Source organism: Babylonia areolata, chromosome 22 (assembly GCF_041734735.1).
Source record: "Babylonia areolata isolate BAREFJ2019XMU chromosome 22, ASM4173473v1, whole genome shotgun sequence".
NCBI lineage: Eukaryota > Metazoa > Mollusca > Gastropoda > Neogastropoda > Buccinidae > Babylonia > Babylonia areolata.
The window spans coordinates 19,402,353-19,421,239 of NC_134897.1; the positions used below are offsets into that span (position 1 = coordinate 19,402,353).

Consider the following 18,887-nt stretch of genomic DNA (forward strand, 5'->3'; position numbering starts at 1 on the left):
CTGAAGCACAGTGCGGCTTCCGCTCAGGCAGGGGAACATGTGACATGGTGTTTGCCGTACGCCAGATGCAAGAGAAGTGCCGTGAGCAGAACAAGGAGCTCCACGTGGTCTTTGTAGACCTGACTAAGGCCTTCGACACGGTGAACCGCCGTGGTCTGTGGAAGATCCTCCTAAAGTTCGGCTGCCCAGAGATCCTAATCCAGCTGATTGCGTCATTCCATGATGGCATGCAGGCGAGAGTACAGGAAAATACTGACATGTCAGATCCGTTCCCTGTGGTAAATGGAGTGAAGCAGGGCTGCGTCCTGGCACCCACACTGTTTTCCATTCTCTTCTCTGCCATGCTGATTGACGCCTTCCAAGACTGTGACCGGGGCATCTACATTCAGTTTCGCACAGACGAAAAAAATTTCAACTTGCGGCGACTCCACACTAGGTCCAGGGTGTTTGGGGCAATGTTGAGAGAGTTCCTCTTCGCTGATGACTGCGCGCTTGCTGCACACATCCATGAGGACATGCAGTTCATTATGGACAGGTTCTCAACCTCCTGCAGGCGCTTTGGACTCACCATCAGCCTCAGCAAGACCGAGTCCATGTATCAACCACCTAGCTCACAGAACGCCAGTGCCTGCCACCCACCTGCAATCAAGATCGATGACACAGAGATCAAGTCAGTCGACAAGTTTTGCTACCTGGGCAGCACCCTATGAAGCAACGGAGCCCTTGATGCAGAAGTGACGCTGCGCATCGCCAAGGCCAGCTCCGCCTTTGGCAGACTCAACAACAAGCTGTGGAACAACAAAGGCATCAGGCTCAGCACCAAAATCAAAACCTACAGAGCTGTTGTGCTGATCACCTCAGTTGTTGTACTGCTGTGAAATATGGACGACGTATCGCCGTCACATGTGACAACTTGAGCAGTTTCACCAGAGATGCCTACGAAAGATCCTCGGCATAAAGTGGCAAGACAGGGTCTCCAACCACCAGATCCTAGAGAGGAGCCGCCTGCCAAGCATCGAAAGCCTGTTGATCCAGTGCCAGCTACGCTGGACAGGACAAGTTGTCCGCATGACAGACACTGAGCAGGATCCCGAAGATGGTGTTGTATGGCCAGCTGAAGGAAGGCCACCGCGAACTTGGAAGACCCAGCAAGCGCTTCAAGGACACCTTGAAGACAAACCTCAGTCAAAGCCTGTGACATAGACATCGCTTTCTGGGAAACTGATGCCCTTGACCGCTCTCGCTGGAGGATGCTGTGCTCTAAGTGACATAAAGACGTCACTTGAACTGAAACAAGAGAACGCTGGCCATTAAGGAGGAGGACTTCGGTCACCAGCGCAGTCAACAGTTGGCATCCCATACACCACAGTTCCCGCCAGCGAGATGCTGGGGGATTCGGTGCTGGGCTGATCCCCCTTCACTCGCCGTTACTGAGGGAATCCTTGTTAGTTTCTTTTCCTCCACTTAGTGATATGCTTAAATTCAGCGGGTAATCTCGTCCAATCTGAGGTCGGAAAAAAGAGCTCCTCCAGCGGTGACGAGAGGTGCGCTTCGAGAGCTCAGGGCGCCGGAAAGAGCCTCCGGCGATGGGTAGAACTTCGCCGACCCTCAGACGGGCGTGGCCAAAGGACGGACCCTTGGTCGCAATATGCGTTCAAAGTGTCGATGTTCAATGTGTCCTGCAATTCACATTAGTTCACGCAGCTGGCTGCGTTCTTCATCGACACACGAGCCGAGTGATCCACCGCCTAAAGTTGTTCTCTTGTTTCGTTTTGTTTCCAGGGGGGCAGCTAGCCCACCACCTGCAGCGGCCCCGTCCCGCAAGAGGCTTTTCGCGGGCGTACCGTGGCTGCTGCGCGGTGGGCCGATCACCCTCCCTGAGGGGTACGGTTAAATTCATTGTGATGGGAAGGTAACGAGAAAAGAGCCAGGGGGGCGCCCCGGACGAGGCCAGAGGGGGGGCTCTTTGAACCTTTTTATTTTATTTTTATTATAATTTTTTTTTTTAAAACAAATTATATTATTTATTTATTTATTTATTTTATTTTATTTATTTATTTATTTTTTTGTACGCTTATAGTTGACTTCATCAAGTTTTTGCGCCTTATACATATCATTATTATTAGTAGTAGTTCTTTTTTTTTATGTATTTATCTCTTTTTTTTCTTTTCTTTTTTTTCCCTTTTCTCAAGGCCTGACTAAGCGCGTTGGGTTATGGTGCTGGTCGGGCATCTGCTTGGCAGATGTGGTGTAGCGTATATGGATTTGTCCGAACGCAGTGACGCCTCCTTGCCGGGAGCTACTGAAACTGAAACTGAACTGGTCATTAAGGAGAAGCGTGAGCGAACGGGAAGCAGGGCTTAACTTCTGGAGACGTTTTCCCTTGCAACACCTGTGGGAAGTGCTGCGCATCCAGAATCGGCCTCTTCTGCCATATGAGGACACACACCGACAGATAAGCCTCAGTGCCTACTCATCCGTCGGTCCGACGGGAGACTCCATCATCGTCATCATCATTAATGTATATATAATTATATACTATATATTAGATTATTATGTATTATACAACATATCAAAATTATTATCAGCTTTATTTGTTGTTGTTATAGTTGTTATTGCTATTTTATGCCGGATCAAATGACTTCAAATGCTGCTGTTTCTATATTCTTATTTTGTATGGCCGTCGAGTAGTTCGGAAAGTTCCGAGTAAAGCGGAAATGGCAGAGTGAACTGTTTGCGAATCATTGCATTTCACGAATTCACTGCGCATGTGCGGTTCACAACATCAAAATGTCGGACGACGAGTTCATGGTTGACGATGACGAGGAGTATGATTTGGTTAGTGTTCAGTGTATTGTGTCTTGTTACCATCGTAATCATATGCAATATTGCATTCTATTTGTAGGGAATGTAATAAATGTGCTAATCTGTGGTAATTTCGCATACCAGCAGTGTTGTTAAACAATGTTCTTCTCAACCAACCATTTAACTAAGAACTGTTGTACTTCACCATAAACTAGACAGAAGTATTGGTGAATAATATTGACGAACTAGAGAAAGGCGACCACCATGAAATGTTCGTCGAATGGAATTATGATTCGATCCAGTCGACTTATTGGCAATAGACAGATATTTTTTTGCTGCAAAGCTTACTATATAAAACGACTTGACGAGGTTTTCGGACTGACAAAGTGTCTCCCTCATCACTTAGTTACCTGTTCGTGAATTGTAAAGACATCGAATGGTTTCTCTCCCCCCCCCCCCCCCCCCCCCCCTATGCTGTGTGCGTAGATTAGCAGTTTTATTTTTGGAATGACCAAAACCCCACAGATAAAAAAGAATTTGTTTATGCAAACATTAACAATGCATTTATTATTGTACATGTGCAAAATTACATTCTTTATGTCAAGTCCATTGTCATGGTCAAAGATTGAAAGAAGATGCTCCTGTCATGATCACTGTCAGTCAGTACCAGCATTCTATGACAGTATTTAAGAAAAAAAATTGACTTTCTTTTTTATAAGGAAAATTATGCTGGTGATTTTGTACTCATTACTCAAAAGCGTGCTTACTTCCTCTTTCTTTTGTCTTTAATTTTGAATCATGAGAGACCTCCTTTCCTGTTAAAAAGTGAATGCTCTCCCTTCCTCCAACACTTGATCACACACAGACCAACCCACATGCACATGCATTCATTCAGTCTTATCTGTTTCAGTGTCATGTCATACAATGATACATGTCTCTTAATCATATGTCATACAGATGTGTACATGCATACGCAAATAGTGAAATACACTCATTCAGAGAAACACACAACTTTTATCTGGATCTGGATAAGTACTTTGTTGAAGCCAAGAAAGCAAGATTGACTGTTTAACTGATTAGAACTTTGTAATACACATATGACATAATCATGAATTTCATATTCTTTTAGACTATTGCCGTATTGGATAGAGAGTCATTAAAATGTAAAGGACAGTCACAAACACATGTACTTTGCACAAACGCTGTCTAATATTTCTTTCATTGTAATGTGATTGACATTTCTACATGTGTACATATTATAATTATACACACAGTCAGACAAGTAGACACGTGGATGTTTGCAGTGTGATTCATTATGCATCCTAATGAACTTGAGACATGGTATTCAAAATCCAGTTTCAGAGTTAAAGTTATAATTTTGAAGAATTTATTTATTTATTTATTTATTTATTTTATTCTATTTTATTATTATTTTTTTTGTATCATTCTGTTTAATTTTGATAATGTATGAAGTTTATCGATACCTGGGTTACTCTCAAATCAAAATGATACCCATTGTCTCCAGAAATAACATTAATATGTGCATGTCATTTTCATTATCACTGACCCACTATCACTGAGACAGATGCATCATTTGGTCTAGGACTGCTGGTTTACTAATAGCAAAATTTTATTCGGTGTTTCTTAATTATTCAGGCAGATGAGACTGTGACAGTTGTTCTCAGGGAAAGGTAAAAGCCCTAAAAAAAAAAAACCCCACCTTTTAACAGGTATGCGGTAAAAGAAATGACTAGGTTGGATAATGTGGATTATTACATGTTTGGAATTATCTTTATTTGATACTGTGTGACACATTTGTGCATTTTGGGGGTTTGAGGAAATCCAGACTTGAGTGCCTTTGTCAAGCCAAGGACACAGTACCATGTCAAAATAGAGCCTCGGACCCATATTACTGGTGAACACTGGATCAGAAGTCCAGTGCCTTTAGAACCAATTTTGTCACAGTGCGTCCCTGACCCATAATGATAATGTTTGTGAAGGTGCAAATTCACAGTCCTAAGTATTAAATTAAAAATTATATGTAATGTGCAAATGTCAACAAATTGCACACGCTTTACGCTTGTTTTTGAGCATCTGTTCATGTGTGATCTTTTTTTCTTTTTTACCCTCCCTTTTTATAACTGGACATAATTGGAAGAAGAAACAAACAGTTAACAACCGAAACAGTAACAATTCAGTAACAATAACATTAGCCACAACCATGAAACAAAAACACCACCTCATCACAGCCATATACTTTGTGTTTATTCAAGTGAAATACTAAGAAGAGAGCAAATAAAAATCAATCTACAACTACAAGGAACATGCCAGTCACTCATATAGTATTAAAACTGTTTAGTGATAGTGACATAGCATTAAATAAAACTGTTAATAGTGATAGTGATACTGATAATGTCATTGTCATATTTTGTATTGGCAGATTTTGTACTGGAAATGTAAACTTGATTCTTATGTGTGTGTGTGGGTGTGTATGTGGACACTCACATGCATTTGTGCGCACGTGTGTGTGCGTGTGCGAGTGTGTGTGTGTGTGTGTGTGTGTGTGTGTGTGTGCATTGCAATTGTTTAACTTGTCTTTAAATTATTAGAGTAGATCAGGATTGAAAAGGTTGCACATCTGCTGTTTGCTCCAGTGAGCCTCATACCCTGTTTTCTTCCACTTCTTGAAGAGCCGTTTTGGTTAACCAAACGTATTTGTTAATTTATTGTTATTGAACTAATTTAAAGATATTTTATCTAAAACCACTTTCAGCCTTGGATAGGATTACAACATGGTGTGTCAGTTCTGATTTTGTTTTTGTCCTGAGTGGCATAGTACTGGGCAGAATTACAGCATGGTGTGTTCATTCTAATTAATTTTCTCACTTAATCAATGGTTGCAGTGGAGTTGTCATGAGTCATGAGTTAGTCATTCAGTATTGTGTATTAATCAGTTGTATGTGCCACTTGTATGTTTCTATCCTTGTGTGTGTTTCATTCTTATTTCACAGGAATACTCCGAGGAGAGCAACTCAGAACCAGATGTTGACTTGGAGAACCAGTATTACAACTCAAAGTCATTAAAAGAAGATGACCCAAAAGCTGCTTTGGAAAGTTTTCAGAAGGTGGGTTCAGGTGGAAAGGATCAATTCCTGTGTGTTCTCATTGAAGATGTGTATGGATCACAGATGGATGATGTTGGAACACTCTGTTACAGTCCACTTGTCCATTGTGACACAATGACTGAAATGTTTAGTTGTGGGAAACATTGTTTCAGCAAGCACAGGTGTGCTATTCTATTCTTTGTGGAGAAAGGGAGCTGTTTGTGTGCATGCTGCGCACGTGTGCTTAGGTTTAGCCTGTTCATGGTATGGTTTTCAGAAGAGAGACAAAATCAAAAAGTTGTGGTTGTGTCGTGTGTGTGTGTGTGTGATTACTGTTAATACAGTTTGGTATGGAATAAAATATGTATTGCTTTGCCTGAATGTTGTTTGTAAGACAATAACATTTTTGCCATTTGCAGTCATGCTGAATTTTGTATTCATAATATAACTGTGGTGTGTTTCTTCATTCAGGTACTGGAGCTGGAAGGGAAAGAAAAAGGAGAATGGGGATTCAAGGCTCTCAAACAGATGATAAAGATAAACTTCAAACTGGTAAATACCCCTCTCTTCCTCTCTGTCCTTTTACATGTTTCTGTCTCACTCTTTCATCTTTTGTTTGGTTGAAAGTGCTTTCGCATTTGATCTCTGCAGTATTTGTCTGCTCTGTGTAACAGGTCTGGGTCACTGTAACCATGAACTGGTGTTACTTTTCTCAGGGTAACTATGAGGAAATGATGAAGCGTTACAAACAACTGCTGACCTACATCAAGTCTGCTGTGACACGCAACTATTCCGAGAAGTCCATCAATTCCATCCTCGACTACATCTCCACATCCAAGCAGGTAGTGACAGCTTGTGGGAATAGTATAGCCCTTATTGACAGGATTGTTCTTCCATGTATATCTGTCATGCAAGAGGTACTGTTTGCTTCAGGTGTAACTAAGCAGGTAAAAGAGCTTTTTAGATTATTTCAGTTTCATGTATATGTTGTATTCTTATGGGAAAGATTAAAAGCCAAACTTTTGTTTTTCATACTGTTGCTAATGGAAGTCTTCATGTAGAATATGAATATCAAAAACTATGAATTTTAATCTAACCTGTCTTTGGTTATCCTGCTTAGTTTCTCATGAAACATAGAAAGTTTTGGGTGATTTGATCCCATTGTCTCTGAGGGCTATTGCATGATGTCGGTAGTTTTCCTATTTTTTAGCTGGATTGAATGATGATGGGAGGAACAATCCTCTCCTGTTAACTCTGTCACACCTCTTTTCTGAACCGTTATCAAGGTGAACAGACAGAACATCAAACAGATCTGTTCATCAACTGACATTGACAGAAAGGTCTGTAGTCCTTAACATTCTGTCAGTCACACCTTTCTCTGAAATGTCTTGTCAACAAGAAGAACAGACAGAATGTTGGAATAGGTCATCAGTCCATGGATGAACATTGACAGAGAGTTATGAAGTGGTTGGATTTCCAGATGGCGTTACTACAAGACTTCTACGAGACCACCCTGGAGGCACTGAAGGAGGCGAAGAACGAACGCCTGTGGTTCAAGACCAACACCAAGCTGGGCAAGCTGTACTTTGACCGCGGTGACTACAACCGGCTGCAGAAGATCCTCAAACAGCTGCACCAGTCCTGTCAGGTACCAGGCCTTTTGTTTCTCTCTTCAGGCTGAGGAGGGGGGGGGGGGGGGTAAATGTGCTTCCCCACCCCCCCATTCCCCCTTGCGAACTCTAAGTGTTTTGTTTTGCTCTGCTGCTTTCTTTGTCTCTGTATTTCTTCTCTCTTGCTTTCTCTCTCTGTCTCTCTTGCTTTCTCTCTCTTTCTCTCTCGTGTGTGTGCGCGCGCACGTGTGATGGCAGAGGATGATAAATGGATAGAAGGGAATTTAAATATTCTTGTGTATTACCTTGAGAAGACTAAAATCAATGGTAAAGCTTTGGCCATTTAAGTTTCATTACCTTTCATATGCTTTATTCTTCGAGTTTCTATCACTCTTAAGTATTTTTGTTTATGGGGGGATATGAATATAAAAGTAATGTGTTGATTGTATATATTTCTGTATGAAGGAATACTAAATGCATTAAATCATTTGCTGTACGCTAAAGAGTAGAGAGAGGGAGAAAACAAAGCTGTACATAGTATGTGAACTGATTTTTGCCTGGCTGTATTTCTTGTTCAGACGGATGACGGAGAGGACGACCTGAAGAAGGGAACTCAGCTGTTGGAGATCTATGCTCTGGAGATCCAGATGTATACAGAACAGAAAAACAACAAGAAGCTGAAGGTAACAGCTTGACTAACTGCCCACAGTAGCCAAATGTTTGATTGTTTGCGACATGCGGTCATCAGATTTTATTTCTGGTGTGCTTGTGTTTCATTGGCTGTTTGCGACTGTTACCCAGGAAACAAAGTTGGATGAAACTGAATACTTATGTTATTCATTATTATTATTTAAATGTGATTTCACAGAAGTTTTTATGAAACTTTAAGGGGGAAAAGTGTTTATTTGCCCTTATTTTTGCAGGACTTTGTGTCAGAAGAAATAGCTACTGATAATATGATCGCCTTGATTTACGTAGGCAGTTTGCTTTTGTATTGGATTTACATCTGTGTGTGTGTGTGTGTGAAAAGAGGAACAAGAGAAAGTGGCGATATTGGATCCTTACGTCCATTAATGTTTTGTCCAGTTTGTTTGCTTATACAATGACATTGGTGGGTTGCAGGCCTTGTATGAACAGTCTCTACACATCAAGTCTGCCATTCCACATCCACTGATCATGGGCGTCATCAGAGGTAAGGGAATACAGTAACACAAGTGGAACTCTCAGCTCTGGCAAGCAGGGTTTGTAAAGAGTTCAGGAAGTCTGTGAAAGCCTTGGGATTTACACTCCAGGGTCAGGAAGTATCTTCGAATTTTGATAAACCCCATAGCCAGAACTCTTCAACAAAGAGCTTTATGCATCCCCAAAACAAACAAAAAATGGTGATGAAAACTGAACTTTTTGCCAGTCTCTTTTGTCAGTGGTGCAGCAGACAAACATGGCTATGTATTTGATATGGATAATTTTCAGTTTGGTAACAAGGCTCCAGACATCAAGTGTGAAGCTGATCATTCTGTTTGTAACTTGAATGTGCTGGATTGAGGGGAAGAAAAAAGATGCACATACAGATGCGCACATACGCAGTCATACAAATTTGCATACAAACATTGCATATATGTACACATGTACAACATCGCAGGATTTTGAATTTTTGATCAATTGACCACTTGTTTAGTCATCCAAAAGCATTTTGTTTATTTATTTTCACATTCTTAATGATTAAATTCAAGGAACTAGCATACTTTCACTGTTATATATCGCTCATGACAATCTGTTCTTTTTCAGAGTGCGGTGGGAAGATGCATCTACGTGAACTGGAGTATGAAAAAGCACACACTGACTTCTTTGAGGCCTTCAAAAACTACGATGAATCTGGGAGTCAGAGGTACTGCAACATTGAGAAATGCTTTTATCATCTATTTGGTTGCTGGGACATTTTGATGTGCATGCCAGCATTGGCCTTTTTTTCTGAGGAAAATTAGTGATTTATGAAGACAGTGCATCATCTGTGTTTAACTTGTAAAGTATATGGTTGACCAAGTGCATAATGTATGTGGAGCAAGTTCATGCATTCATCCACACACGTGCACGCACTCACACCACACACACACAAATGCATGTGCACACACACAAATGCACATGCACACACACACACACACACACACACACACACACACACACACACAGGTAGCCTGTTACAATCCTTAGACATTCTGCTTCTGTTTTTATCCTTGTCATGTTTTCTTTTCATCTGTCCACCACGGACTCGTCAAATCCTGTTAACGTCTCAATGTCACATCACTCACCCTTCATCTCTGTGTCACAGTGCTCACTCCAGAGTGCCTGCAGATGATCTCATTCCTTCTGTAAGCTGACCATCTGATTTCCTGTGCTCTGTGTTACAGGAGAACCACCTGCCTCAAGTACTTAGTCCTAGCCAACATGCTGATGAAATCGGGCATCAACCCCTTTGACTCGCAGGAAACCAAACCCTACAAGAACGACCCAGAGATTCTTGCCATGACCAACTTGGTCAGGTGAGCAGGTTTGAAGCAGGCACAGTGTGCGCTGCTGTCTTGGTGTTGTTGAGGAGTGGTGTGCGCTGTGAAATTTACAAAAACTAAACCTGAAAAGAAAAGTGAAACCTCACAGGCCTATAAGCCATGACCGTTCACAGTGAATCTTCTTCCTTTTCTGCGTTTGTGGGCTGCGGGCCCCATGTTCGCTTTTATGTATGAGTGGGCTGTTGTGCACATGACCGTTTTACCTCACCATATAGGAATCCATACTTCGTTTTCAGGGGTGTGCATGGTCAGTATGTCCTCGTCTCCATAGCCCAGTGAAAGTTGACATTGATTACAGGATCTGTAACGTGTATGCTTGATCTTCTGCAAGTGTATACATATGGAGGGGGTTCAGGAACCAGCAGGTCTCCACACCTGTTGACCTTGGAGATTGAAAAAATCTTTCACCCTTAATCCATCAGGTGCTGTGACCTGGTTTTGAACCTAGGACCCTTTGACTGAAAGTCCAGTTGTCAACTGCTCAGTTGTTGTGCCTATTTATATAGAGAGATTCAGATTCAGATTATTTATTCATTCATAGGCCTAGGCCCCTTATGAAGGGGTAAGTGACAATATAAGTAATATCAAACAAAATGAAAATTTATATATAGAGAGAGAGAGAGTGAGAGAAAGATATCACAAAGGTTGTTTTTATAGTGGAGTGATGGCCTAGAGCTAACGCATCCGCCTAGGAAGTGAGAGAATCTGAGCGAGCTCTTTCGAATCACGGCTCAGCCGCCAATATTTTCTTCCCCTCCACTGGACCTTGAGTGGTGGTCTGGACGCTAGTCATTTGGTAAACCGAGGTCCTGTGTGCAGCATGCACTTAGCGCACGTAAAAGAACCTGAAAGGGTTGTTCCTGGCAAAATTCTGTAGAAAAATCCACTTCGAAAGGAAAAACAAGTAAAACTGCACATGGGAAAAACTATAAAAAAAAATGGGTGGCGCTGTAATGTAGCGACGTGCTTTCCCTGCGGAGAGCAGCCCGAATTTCACACAGAGAAATCTGTTGTGATAAAAAGAAATACAAATATATATATATATATAGAAATACATATATACAAATACGTATATACAGGTGAACAGTCCACATGTATACGGAACTGTGAATGTGTTTTCTCTTCTGTCTGTGCTGTGTGTGCTCTTGCTTTTATTAAATTTTCCTTTGAGTGTGAAGTGAGTTTCTTTAATGCTACACAAAAGCATGTGTTTGCACTTGAAATAAACGCTCATTGTATATGTGTTGTTTCAGTGCATACCAAAACAATGACATCAATGAGTTTGAGAAGATTTTAAAAACAAACCGGCGAAATATCATGGAAGACCCCTTTATACGAGAACACATTGAAGGTAAGTTATTGGTAGAAATATGCAGCTCTTGATTTTTTTTTTTCATTAAAGTTGTTTTCACTTGTTTCTGAAGTTTAGCATCTTATGATAGCGCTTCTTTTATCCTCTTAAAAAGAATATTAAAAAAACAATTTTTTTTAATGTTCATGTTAGAAAAGTACCAAGATATTTTAGCGTGTGCACTCGTTCCTAATATATGATATACATGCATGCCTGAAAACATATGAACAAGCCTACAAACATACCGACAAACATGCATGACTACATATCTACAGATGCATGTTTAAAAAAAAAAAAAAAATTAATTAAAAAAAAAAAGACCACAAAGACATAGATCAGACAGATGGATGGCAGGTGGTAATAACACTTGATGTAGATGAAAAAATGACTGCCCAGACATGCATGGTTTACTGTATCACACAGTACCTGTACCAGGTGGATTTTCACTACAGAAGAAGTACTCTAAAATTGAGCATAGCCTGGACAGGCTTTTTTAGCAGCTTGTTTGTCTGAATTTCTGGCCTGAGTCTGTTTTGAGTCTGTTCAGTCAAGGAGAATTATTTTGATGGTATGATTAGATGACTGCCAAGAAGCAAGTGTATTTGTTAGTTTTGGCCGCAGACCAGTCTGTATGCTGTTTTCATTCAAAGTGTGATGTGCAAATGTGTAGATGTATGTACAGATGTATTAGTAGATATATGCTCACAGGCACACACATGACTGACTGACTTAAACCATTTATTGTCAGATTAACTTTTTGTTGTACTGACACTTTAGCAACCATTTGAATTAATATTAACAGAGCAACACAAAGAAAATCAAAGTTGAAAAAAAACCCCAATGATAAGAATTTAAAAAGAACAACATATTTAACAAATCAATTTTTTTTAAATTTCAATAATATCAATATCTCAGAAAATGTTTCAACACACACACACATACTCACAGACATGTGTCCCCCACCCACCCCGTACATACATCCATGCATGCACACAGACACCCATTCAGATTCCCCAACCTCATTCTCCTACCAAGTGCACTTGTATGGTCATATTTTGATTTCATTCCCCTGCTCCAAAGATGTGAAGTGTTCACACCCATATGCACAAGCTCTCACCATCTCTCTCATACACATGTACACACACGCACACACATGCACACACAGTCTCTCTCTCTCTCTCTCACCTACACTCCCACCCACACACATACACTTGCACTAACATACCTTTATATATATATATATATATATATATATATATTTGAAGTTTTAAAGAAAGAAGAAATGAATAATCAATATTTTAAATGAAAAGATTTTTTAAAAATTAAGAAGACAAAAAAGTAGTGTACACACTAAAGTAGTGTACACACACATACACTTGCATACACACACACACACACGTGTACATGGACACACATGCATGCACACACACACACAGTACCTCACCTTCCAAAGTCTCAGCTTGAATGTTTCTCTCTAAAGTGTCTGTCTCAGGACCGAAAAAAAACAAACAGAATGAACTGACACACAAAATGGTTTGATGTTTTCAGATCTGCTGCGCAACATCAGAACGCAAGTTCTGATCAAGCTGATTAAACCTTACACAAGGATTCATATTCCGTTTATCTCCAGGGTAAGTGCCTTGGGTGCCTAGGTCTGATGTTTGTTGTTTTGTGGAGTAAACAAGTTCTGGGAATGATGATTTGAGTGTGAAAAACTAAAGCTTGAAAAACTAAAGCTGCTGCAAATGAGCAGTCATCAGTCAGGTTGGTGCATTCCATGGACTGGTGATAGGAAGGCTTTGATTTTACATGAAACTTGAACATTATTGTAGGATTGCTTTGGTTTCATGTGGAATTTGTATGTCACTGAAGGATTGCTTTTGTTTTACATGGAACTTGGAACATCATTGTTGGATTGCTTTGGTTTTATATGAAACTTGAACATTGCTGTAAGACTTTTCAGCCCCAGCCGTCTATCGTCCAGAAAGTAACATACAACATACTGTGGATACATAAGGGAAGACTTGGGCTGTCTGAGCCAAGACTTGACCTTCTTGTACAGCTTGACCTGAAGGCCATCAGCCAGTTGGAAGTTAAATTCAGCGCATACTACATGCTACTTGCACTGAAGTGTTGTCCATTACAGTATTTTGTCCATTACAGTTCAAATCTTGAGCAGGTGCTGGCAGGATGTGCTATGACAGGATCTGTTACAGCTCTGTTGCGCTGTCTAAAGCATGGATGGATCTCTGTATCAACATCATCTGCATTGAGGAAATCCTTGTTCATTTCACTTACCTCACAGCACTGCAAGCTTTCATAATTCCTTTTAGTGGCGTGTGCCTCTGTGGACACACTAGTCGTGAACATTTATCATATTGGGTAATAAATGAATGTTGTTTGACTTGCCTATGACCTTTGCTGTTTGGTCTTTTAGCAGCTGTTTTGGAGAATGTACTGAAGATGGGACAGTTGGTTTTAACTTTTTTTTCTTTCACACACACACACACACACACACACACACACACACACAAATGCACACACACCATCCACACCCCTTGTGCAGAAAAACTGGTCTCTGTTGTGACAGTGATCTGATGTGTGTTGCTGCCTTAACCTGTTTCAGGAGCTCAATATAGATCCACAAGAAGTTGAGAACCTGCTTGTTTCCTGCATCCTGGACAAGTAAGAACCTTTCAGCTCACTTTATATATATATAAACTGCTCTCTCCCTTCATCTTTCACTATTTTTCTCTTTCCTGCTCTCTCCCTTTTTCCATTAAAAAAAAAAAATGTTTACTGCTAGCTGATGTGATATTAGAGAAGACAAAAGGTCAGAAATGACTTCAGGCATGACGGGCGCAATAGCCGAATGGTTAAAGCGTTGGACTTTCAATCTGAGGGTCCCGGGTTCGAATCTCGGTGACGGCGCCTGGTGGGTAAAGGGTGGAGATTTTTCCGATCTCCCAGGTCAACATGTGTGCAGTCCTGCTAGTGCCTGAACCCCCTTTGTGTGTACACGCAAGCAAAAGATCAAATACGCACGTTAAAGATCCTGTAATCCATGTCAGCGTTCAGTGGGTTATGGAAACAAGTACATACCCAGCATGCACACCCCTGAAAGCGGAGTATGGCTGCCTACATGGCGGGGTAAAAACGGTCATACACGTAAAAGCCCACTCGTGTATATACGAGTGAACGTGGGAGTTGCAGTCCACGAACGCAGAAGAAGAAGACTTCAGGCATGATACAGATGGCAAAGTGGTCAGTGTTGCACTTCTCTCTGCTGGCGTGTGAGGTTGAGGTTGGAGATTTTTTTTCCAATCAGATCAGCATAAGTGCAGACGTGATTGTGTCCTGGCCCCCTTGTGCTTGCACAAGGTCAGGTTCTGGGATCAAAGCTCGTATGGTCCACATCAGTGTTTCGTGGTTTGTGGAAACACAGTGCATCCTGTGTGTTCATCCCTGAATACATAGAGTGGCTGCCAAAACAGCAGAGATAAAAATGTGTACAAGTATAGGCCTACACATGTATGGGAATGAGTGAATATGAGAGTTCCAGTCCACCAACTCGGAAGAAGAAAACATTTTTGCCTGTTGCCCTCTCTTTCACATGTACTGTCAGTGATGTTCTCCCATTCTTCCTTACTGTCCTGACTGCAAGAATCCCATTCATGGTCTGTCAGGCTGTTTTTTTCAGTGGATAGTTGATGTACTTAATTGATTCCCAGCAGGAATCAGATCCCTGCCACAGTCTGCACCAGTTGGTCATGGTAAGCATGTACGATTAAAAGTGGTTTCTGGAAAAAAATTTCCTTTGTCATTATGTTTATGCCTTCTATGGAATGCAGGTCGCCTGACATTACTGTGCGTGTGATGTGTGTTGACAGTACGATCAAGGGGAGGATAGACCAGGTGAACCAGGTGTTGGAGTTGAGTCGAGAAGCAAGCGGCACGGCACGCTACGGAGCCTTGGAGAAGTGGTCGCAGCAGTTAGCTCAGCTTCACGGTGCTGTCCTCAACAAAATGGCATAGCACCGCCTCCTGGGATGAATGAGACCCATGCATGCGTGTGAGCATACATGTGTGCGTGCGTGTGTGCGCGTGTGTGTGTGTGATGCGAGACAACAGACTGGTTTCCATTGTGTATATGTGTACCAGCAGGACTTAATGATTTTTTTTGCCAGATTTGAAGCGTCAGAAAACTCTTTGACCTACACACACATAAGACTGGAAGCTTTGGAAATCTCGTGTTGCGCACCGTGCTTTGCTGAGCCTTGCTGTTCCGTGGAATATACAGAGGCCTCTGTGCCAGCTTGACACACTGCTCATGCTCATCGTCCCCGCCGGGCACCTGTAGAGGCCGTGTGGACTCTTCTGAGATGTGGTGTGGCCCACAGTTGCTTTTTTTGTTTTTAACTCTATGGGGTTTATAGGTTTACCTCCCCCTTTTCCAGTATAATTTTCTTTGACATGTACCTGAGGGAATAAATGGAGGGGAGAATGACCCTGAGCAACCAGAGGAGAGCAAGAGTGCCACCACCCACCCCCTGTCCTCCAGTTAATCAAAGTCAGATATTTGTTTTGAAAATAATGGATTGGAGACAGTTTCAGAGAAGAGGTCATGCGTGTGTGTGTGCGCATATGGCTATTACTTTTGAGTGGGCACCGGTTTCAAGATAAATCTCACGCAGTGTGCAGTGGGCTAGGTCAAAGTGACAGCAGTGCAGAGGAAATCCTCTTCCAGTGCTGCTTTTGTAGCGAAAGGTTCCTTGCAGTGCATTGTTTCTTTGCATATACATGTATGTTGATCTTGTTGAGTCTGTACTTTATTCTTCAGTGTCTTTTTTTAATACAAAGAAAAGTTCAAACCCATTCAAGGCACGCGTTTGTAGAAGAGATGTTTCAACCAGGATTTCTGGCTTTAATGTTTGAGTCGCATGTATTTTCAGTTGGATAGCCATTTACTTTTGGATTAACTGATGTTGAACAGATGACTCATAAATCCAGAGGAATTCAGGACTTACTTGACTGTTAATGAGTGAATGTTTACCAGATCCATGTCACATAACATGTGTTACAGTTACTCAGAATGTTGAAGACAAAATACAACAAAAGAAAGACAATAACTTGCTTAGTGAATGCACCATTTGCTGGGTGCTCCCAGTGATTCAATGGGCACAGTAGCTAAGTGACTTAGCTTTGGACTTTGAGGGTCCTGGGTACAGTTCTCTTGTCAGCATCTGGTGGATAAAGGGTTTAAATCGGTTTTACCGATCTCCCAGGTCAACATAGGTGGGGGGACCTGCTAGTGCCTTTATCCCCTTCATTGCTATACACATGCAGAACATCAAAAATATCAGATGCATGTTGGCGTCTTTGAAATTCATGTTGGCATTTGCTGCATTGTGGAATCACAAAGATACCCAGCATGCACACCCTCAAAAACAGTATGGCTGCCTCCCAGGCAGTGTAAAAAAAAAAAAAATTTTTTAAAAGTCATACACAAGTGAACAAGAGTTCAGTCCGTGAACTCAGCAGCAGCAGCAGCAGCAGCCAGTGATGAAGAAAGTGAAATGGCTGATAGCTTTGCTATTATGCAGGTCACAAACTGTCAACAGGAGTGTGTTAATAACGGTGGAGTGGTCGGAAGAGGTGGAGTGGTGGAAGAAGGGAGATCGTCAGTGGCTCGTCCATTACATAGTTGCATGGAATGTGAATGAAGAAGACAGTGGCGTAGGCATTGGTTTTGTTTGATTTTTGTTTTGTTAGATGATCATAAATCTGAAAAGGACAAAAAACAAAACAGTGTGTTCCCATGATGAATGCATTATGTGTGAAAGGTTTCCATGCTCCGATTATTGTGTTGCGAGTCTAACCGTTTTCTTGCAGGCGCTGCTGTGAGAAATGGTATGAAAGTGACGTTGTGGAAGGATTAATGGTTCCTTTGTGATGCTTGATGAAAAGAAGTTCATTTCTTTTCTTTGATAAATTAAAAAAAAAAAAAAAAAAGGAAAGGACTTGTCATTTTTAATTTGAGTGAATGTCTGATAAACCTGGTTAAGAGCGGACTGGGCAAGACGGGTCGTCTTTTCACTTTTAGCCACGCGAAATTTGGCCAAGCAGAGCAAACCGATAGGCCTAGTTTGCATCAGTTTGATATAGTGAGTATATGTATCACCAAACATGGAGTATAATACAAACTCCTCCTTTTGAAAACAGTTATATTTGAAGGTTTATTTTATTTTATGTCTGGAAGGTTGCTGTTTCAAATTCATGCTGTTTAAACTGGAGTCTCCACAGTGCAGCCCAACTTGTTTCTCTCCTTACCTGTCTGCACGCATGCTTGTTTCTTTATCATAGTGTTTTTCTTCAGAATTTTGTCAGTAACAACCTTTGTTAAGATAACTTAATATCTCGTAAAGAGAAAGCACACCATGGGTTCTTTTAATGAAACCATGCCATGTTTATGTTGCACATGGGACTTTAGTATTGTCATTACATCCAAATAACCTGCCAGTTCACCTCTCAAGATCTAAGGTTGAGAAACAAATTATGGTCTCTGTATAGTTTTAACAAGCCACGACAAGCAGTATCTGTCCAGAAGTAGTACATTTGTTAATACTTTGTACCCCATCAGTGCAGCAGTACTGCAGTTTCTGTGGACCATTCCCACAACAGCTAAGTGCGCTGTCAAAACCATTGTTAACTCACTCAGGACGATAAGTTTTCTCCCTTGCTTTTCCCCACAGACGGCCCATTTGTAAGGGTTTGGAAAAAAATTACAAAAAATACAAAATACTGTGTAAGAAAATGAAACTTTCAGAACTGGTTTATTACGTGTTGAGCTATTACATATAAAAAAATCAAATTTCTCATCTTATTTTTACAGTTTTGCCATATGTAGAAAATACTGCCAATTTTTCACCCCGAATCACCATACCCATGCTCGCTTTCTGCATTAAATTCGCTTTCTTCTTCGTCATCATCCACCTCTTCAATGTCCGACCCTTCAGTTTGTAGCATTTCAAGTACTTCGGCAACCCTAAAACATTGCCGTCACTGCCTTCTTCACTTCACAACATTCTGAGAAGAAGCCACTTTGCTAACAGGCTGGCACGTGAGCAGACGGGTCAGTGACTTTGTCAGCGTGTGTGCGAGACAGGCCACACATCCCAGACTAACCAGTAATACTGTTCGATTGTGGAGTGACCCAGAATCGCGCACTCTGCTTGGCTAATCACAAAATCACGTGTACAGCGCATGATGGAATTTTACTTTCGGAGAATGCTATTCCATTCCTTCATCTGAAACGGAATACGTTTTGTGTAGGAATGCATGAGCATTCCTTCGTTCGGAAAGAGTTTATGCACAAATTACAATCGTCACAAACACACTTAATCCCCTTGAAAATACTGGCAGACAATGCAGAGGCTTAAGCTTACAAGCTTAA

The 18,887-nt window shown here is 41.3% G+C and overlaps 1 protein-coding gene and 1 non-coding gene across 2 annotated transcripts; one reads left to right on the forward strand and one right to left on the reverse strand.

Moving 5' to 3' along the window:
- Positions 1-1,602: 1,602 nt before the first annotated feature.
- Positions 1,603-1,756, reverse strand: LOC143297545 (5.8S ribosomal RNA). The gene has a single exon (XR_013057291.1). It is a non-coding gene; the product is annotated as a 5.8S ribosomal RNA (ribosomal RNA).
- A 1,007-nt stretch (positions 1,757-2,763) lies between these two features.
- LOC143296984 (COP9 signalosome complex subunit 2) lies at positions 2,764-17,602 on the forward strand. The gene is made up of 13 exons (XM_076609078.1): positions 2,764-2,838; positions 5,817-5,930; positions 6,381-6,461; positions 6,626-6,751; positions 7,390-7,557; positions 8,098-8,202; positions 8,642-8,711; positions 9,305-9,404; positions 9,925-10,056; positions 11,337-11,434; positions 12,983-13,065; positions 14,061-14,119; positions 15,325-17,602. The coding sequence occupies exons 1-13, from the start codon at positions 2,791-2,793 to the stop codon at positions 15,467-15,469; spliced, it is 1,329 nt and encodes a 442-aa protein (XP_076465193.1). The 5' UTR covers positions 2,764-2,790; the 3' UTR covers positions 15,470-17,602.
- The last annotated feature ends 1,285 nt before the right edge of the window (positions 17,603-18,887 follow it).

Coding starts and splice junctions, on each gene's coding strand:
- LOC143296984 (XM_076609078.1), top strand. CDS start 2,791: ATGTCGGACGACGAGTTCATGGTTGACGATGACGAGGAGTATGATTTG. Junction 10,057..11,336: donor GCCATGACCAACTTGGTCAG/GTGAGCAGGTTT, acceptor GTGTTGTTTCAG/TGCATACCAAAACAATGACA. Junction 14,120..15,324: donor GTTTCCTGCATCCTGGACAA/GTAAGAACCTTT, acceptor GTGTGTTGACAG/TACGATCAAGGGGAGGATAG.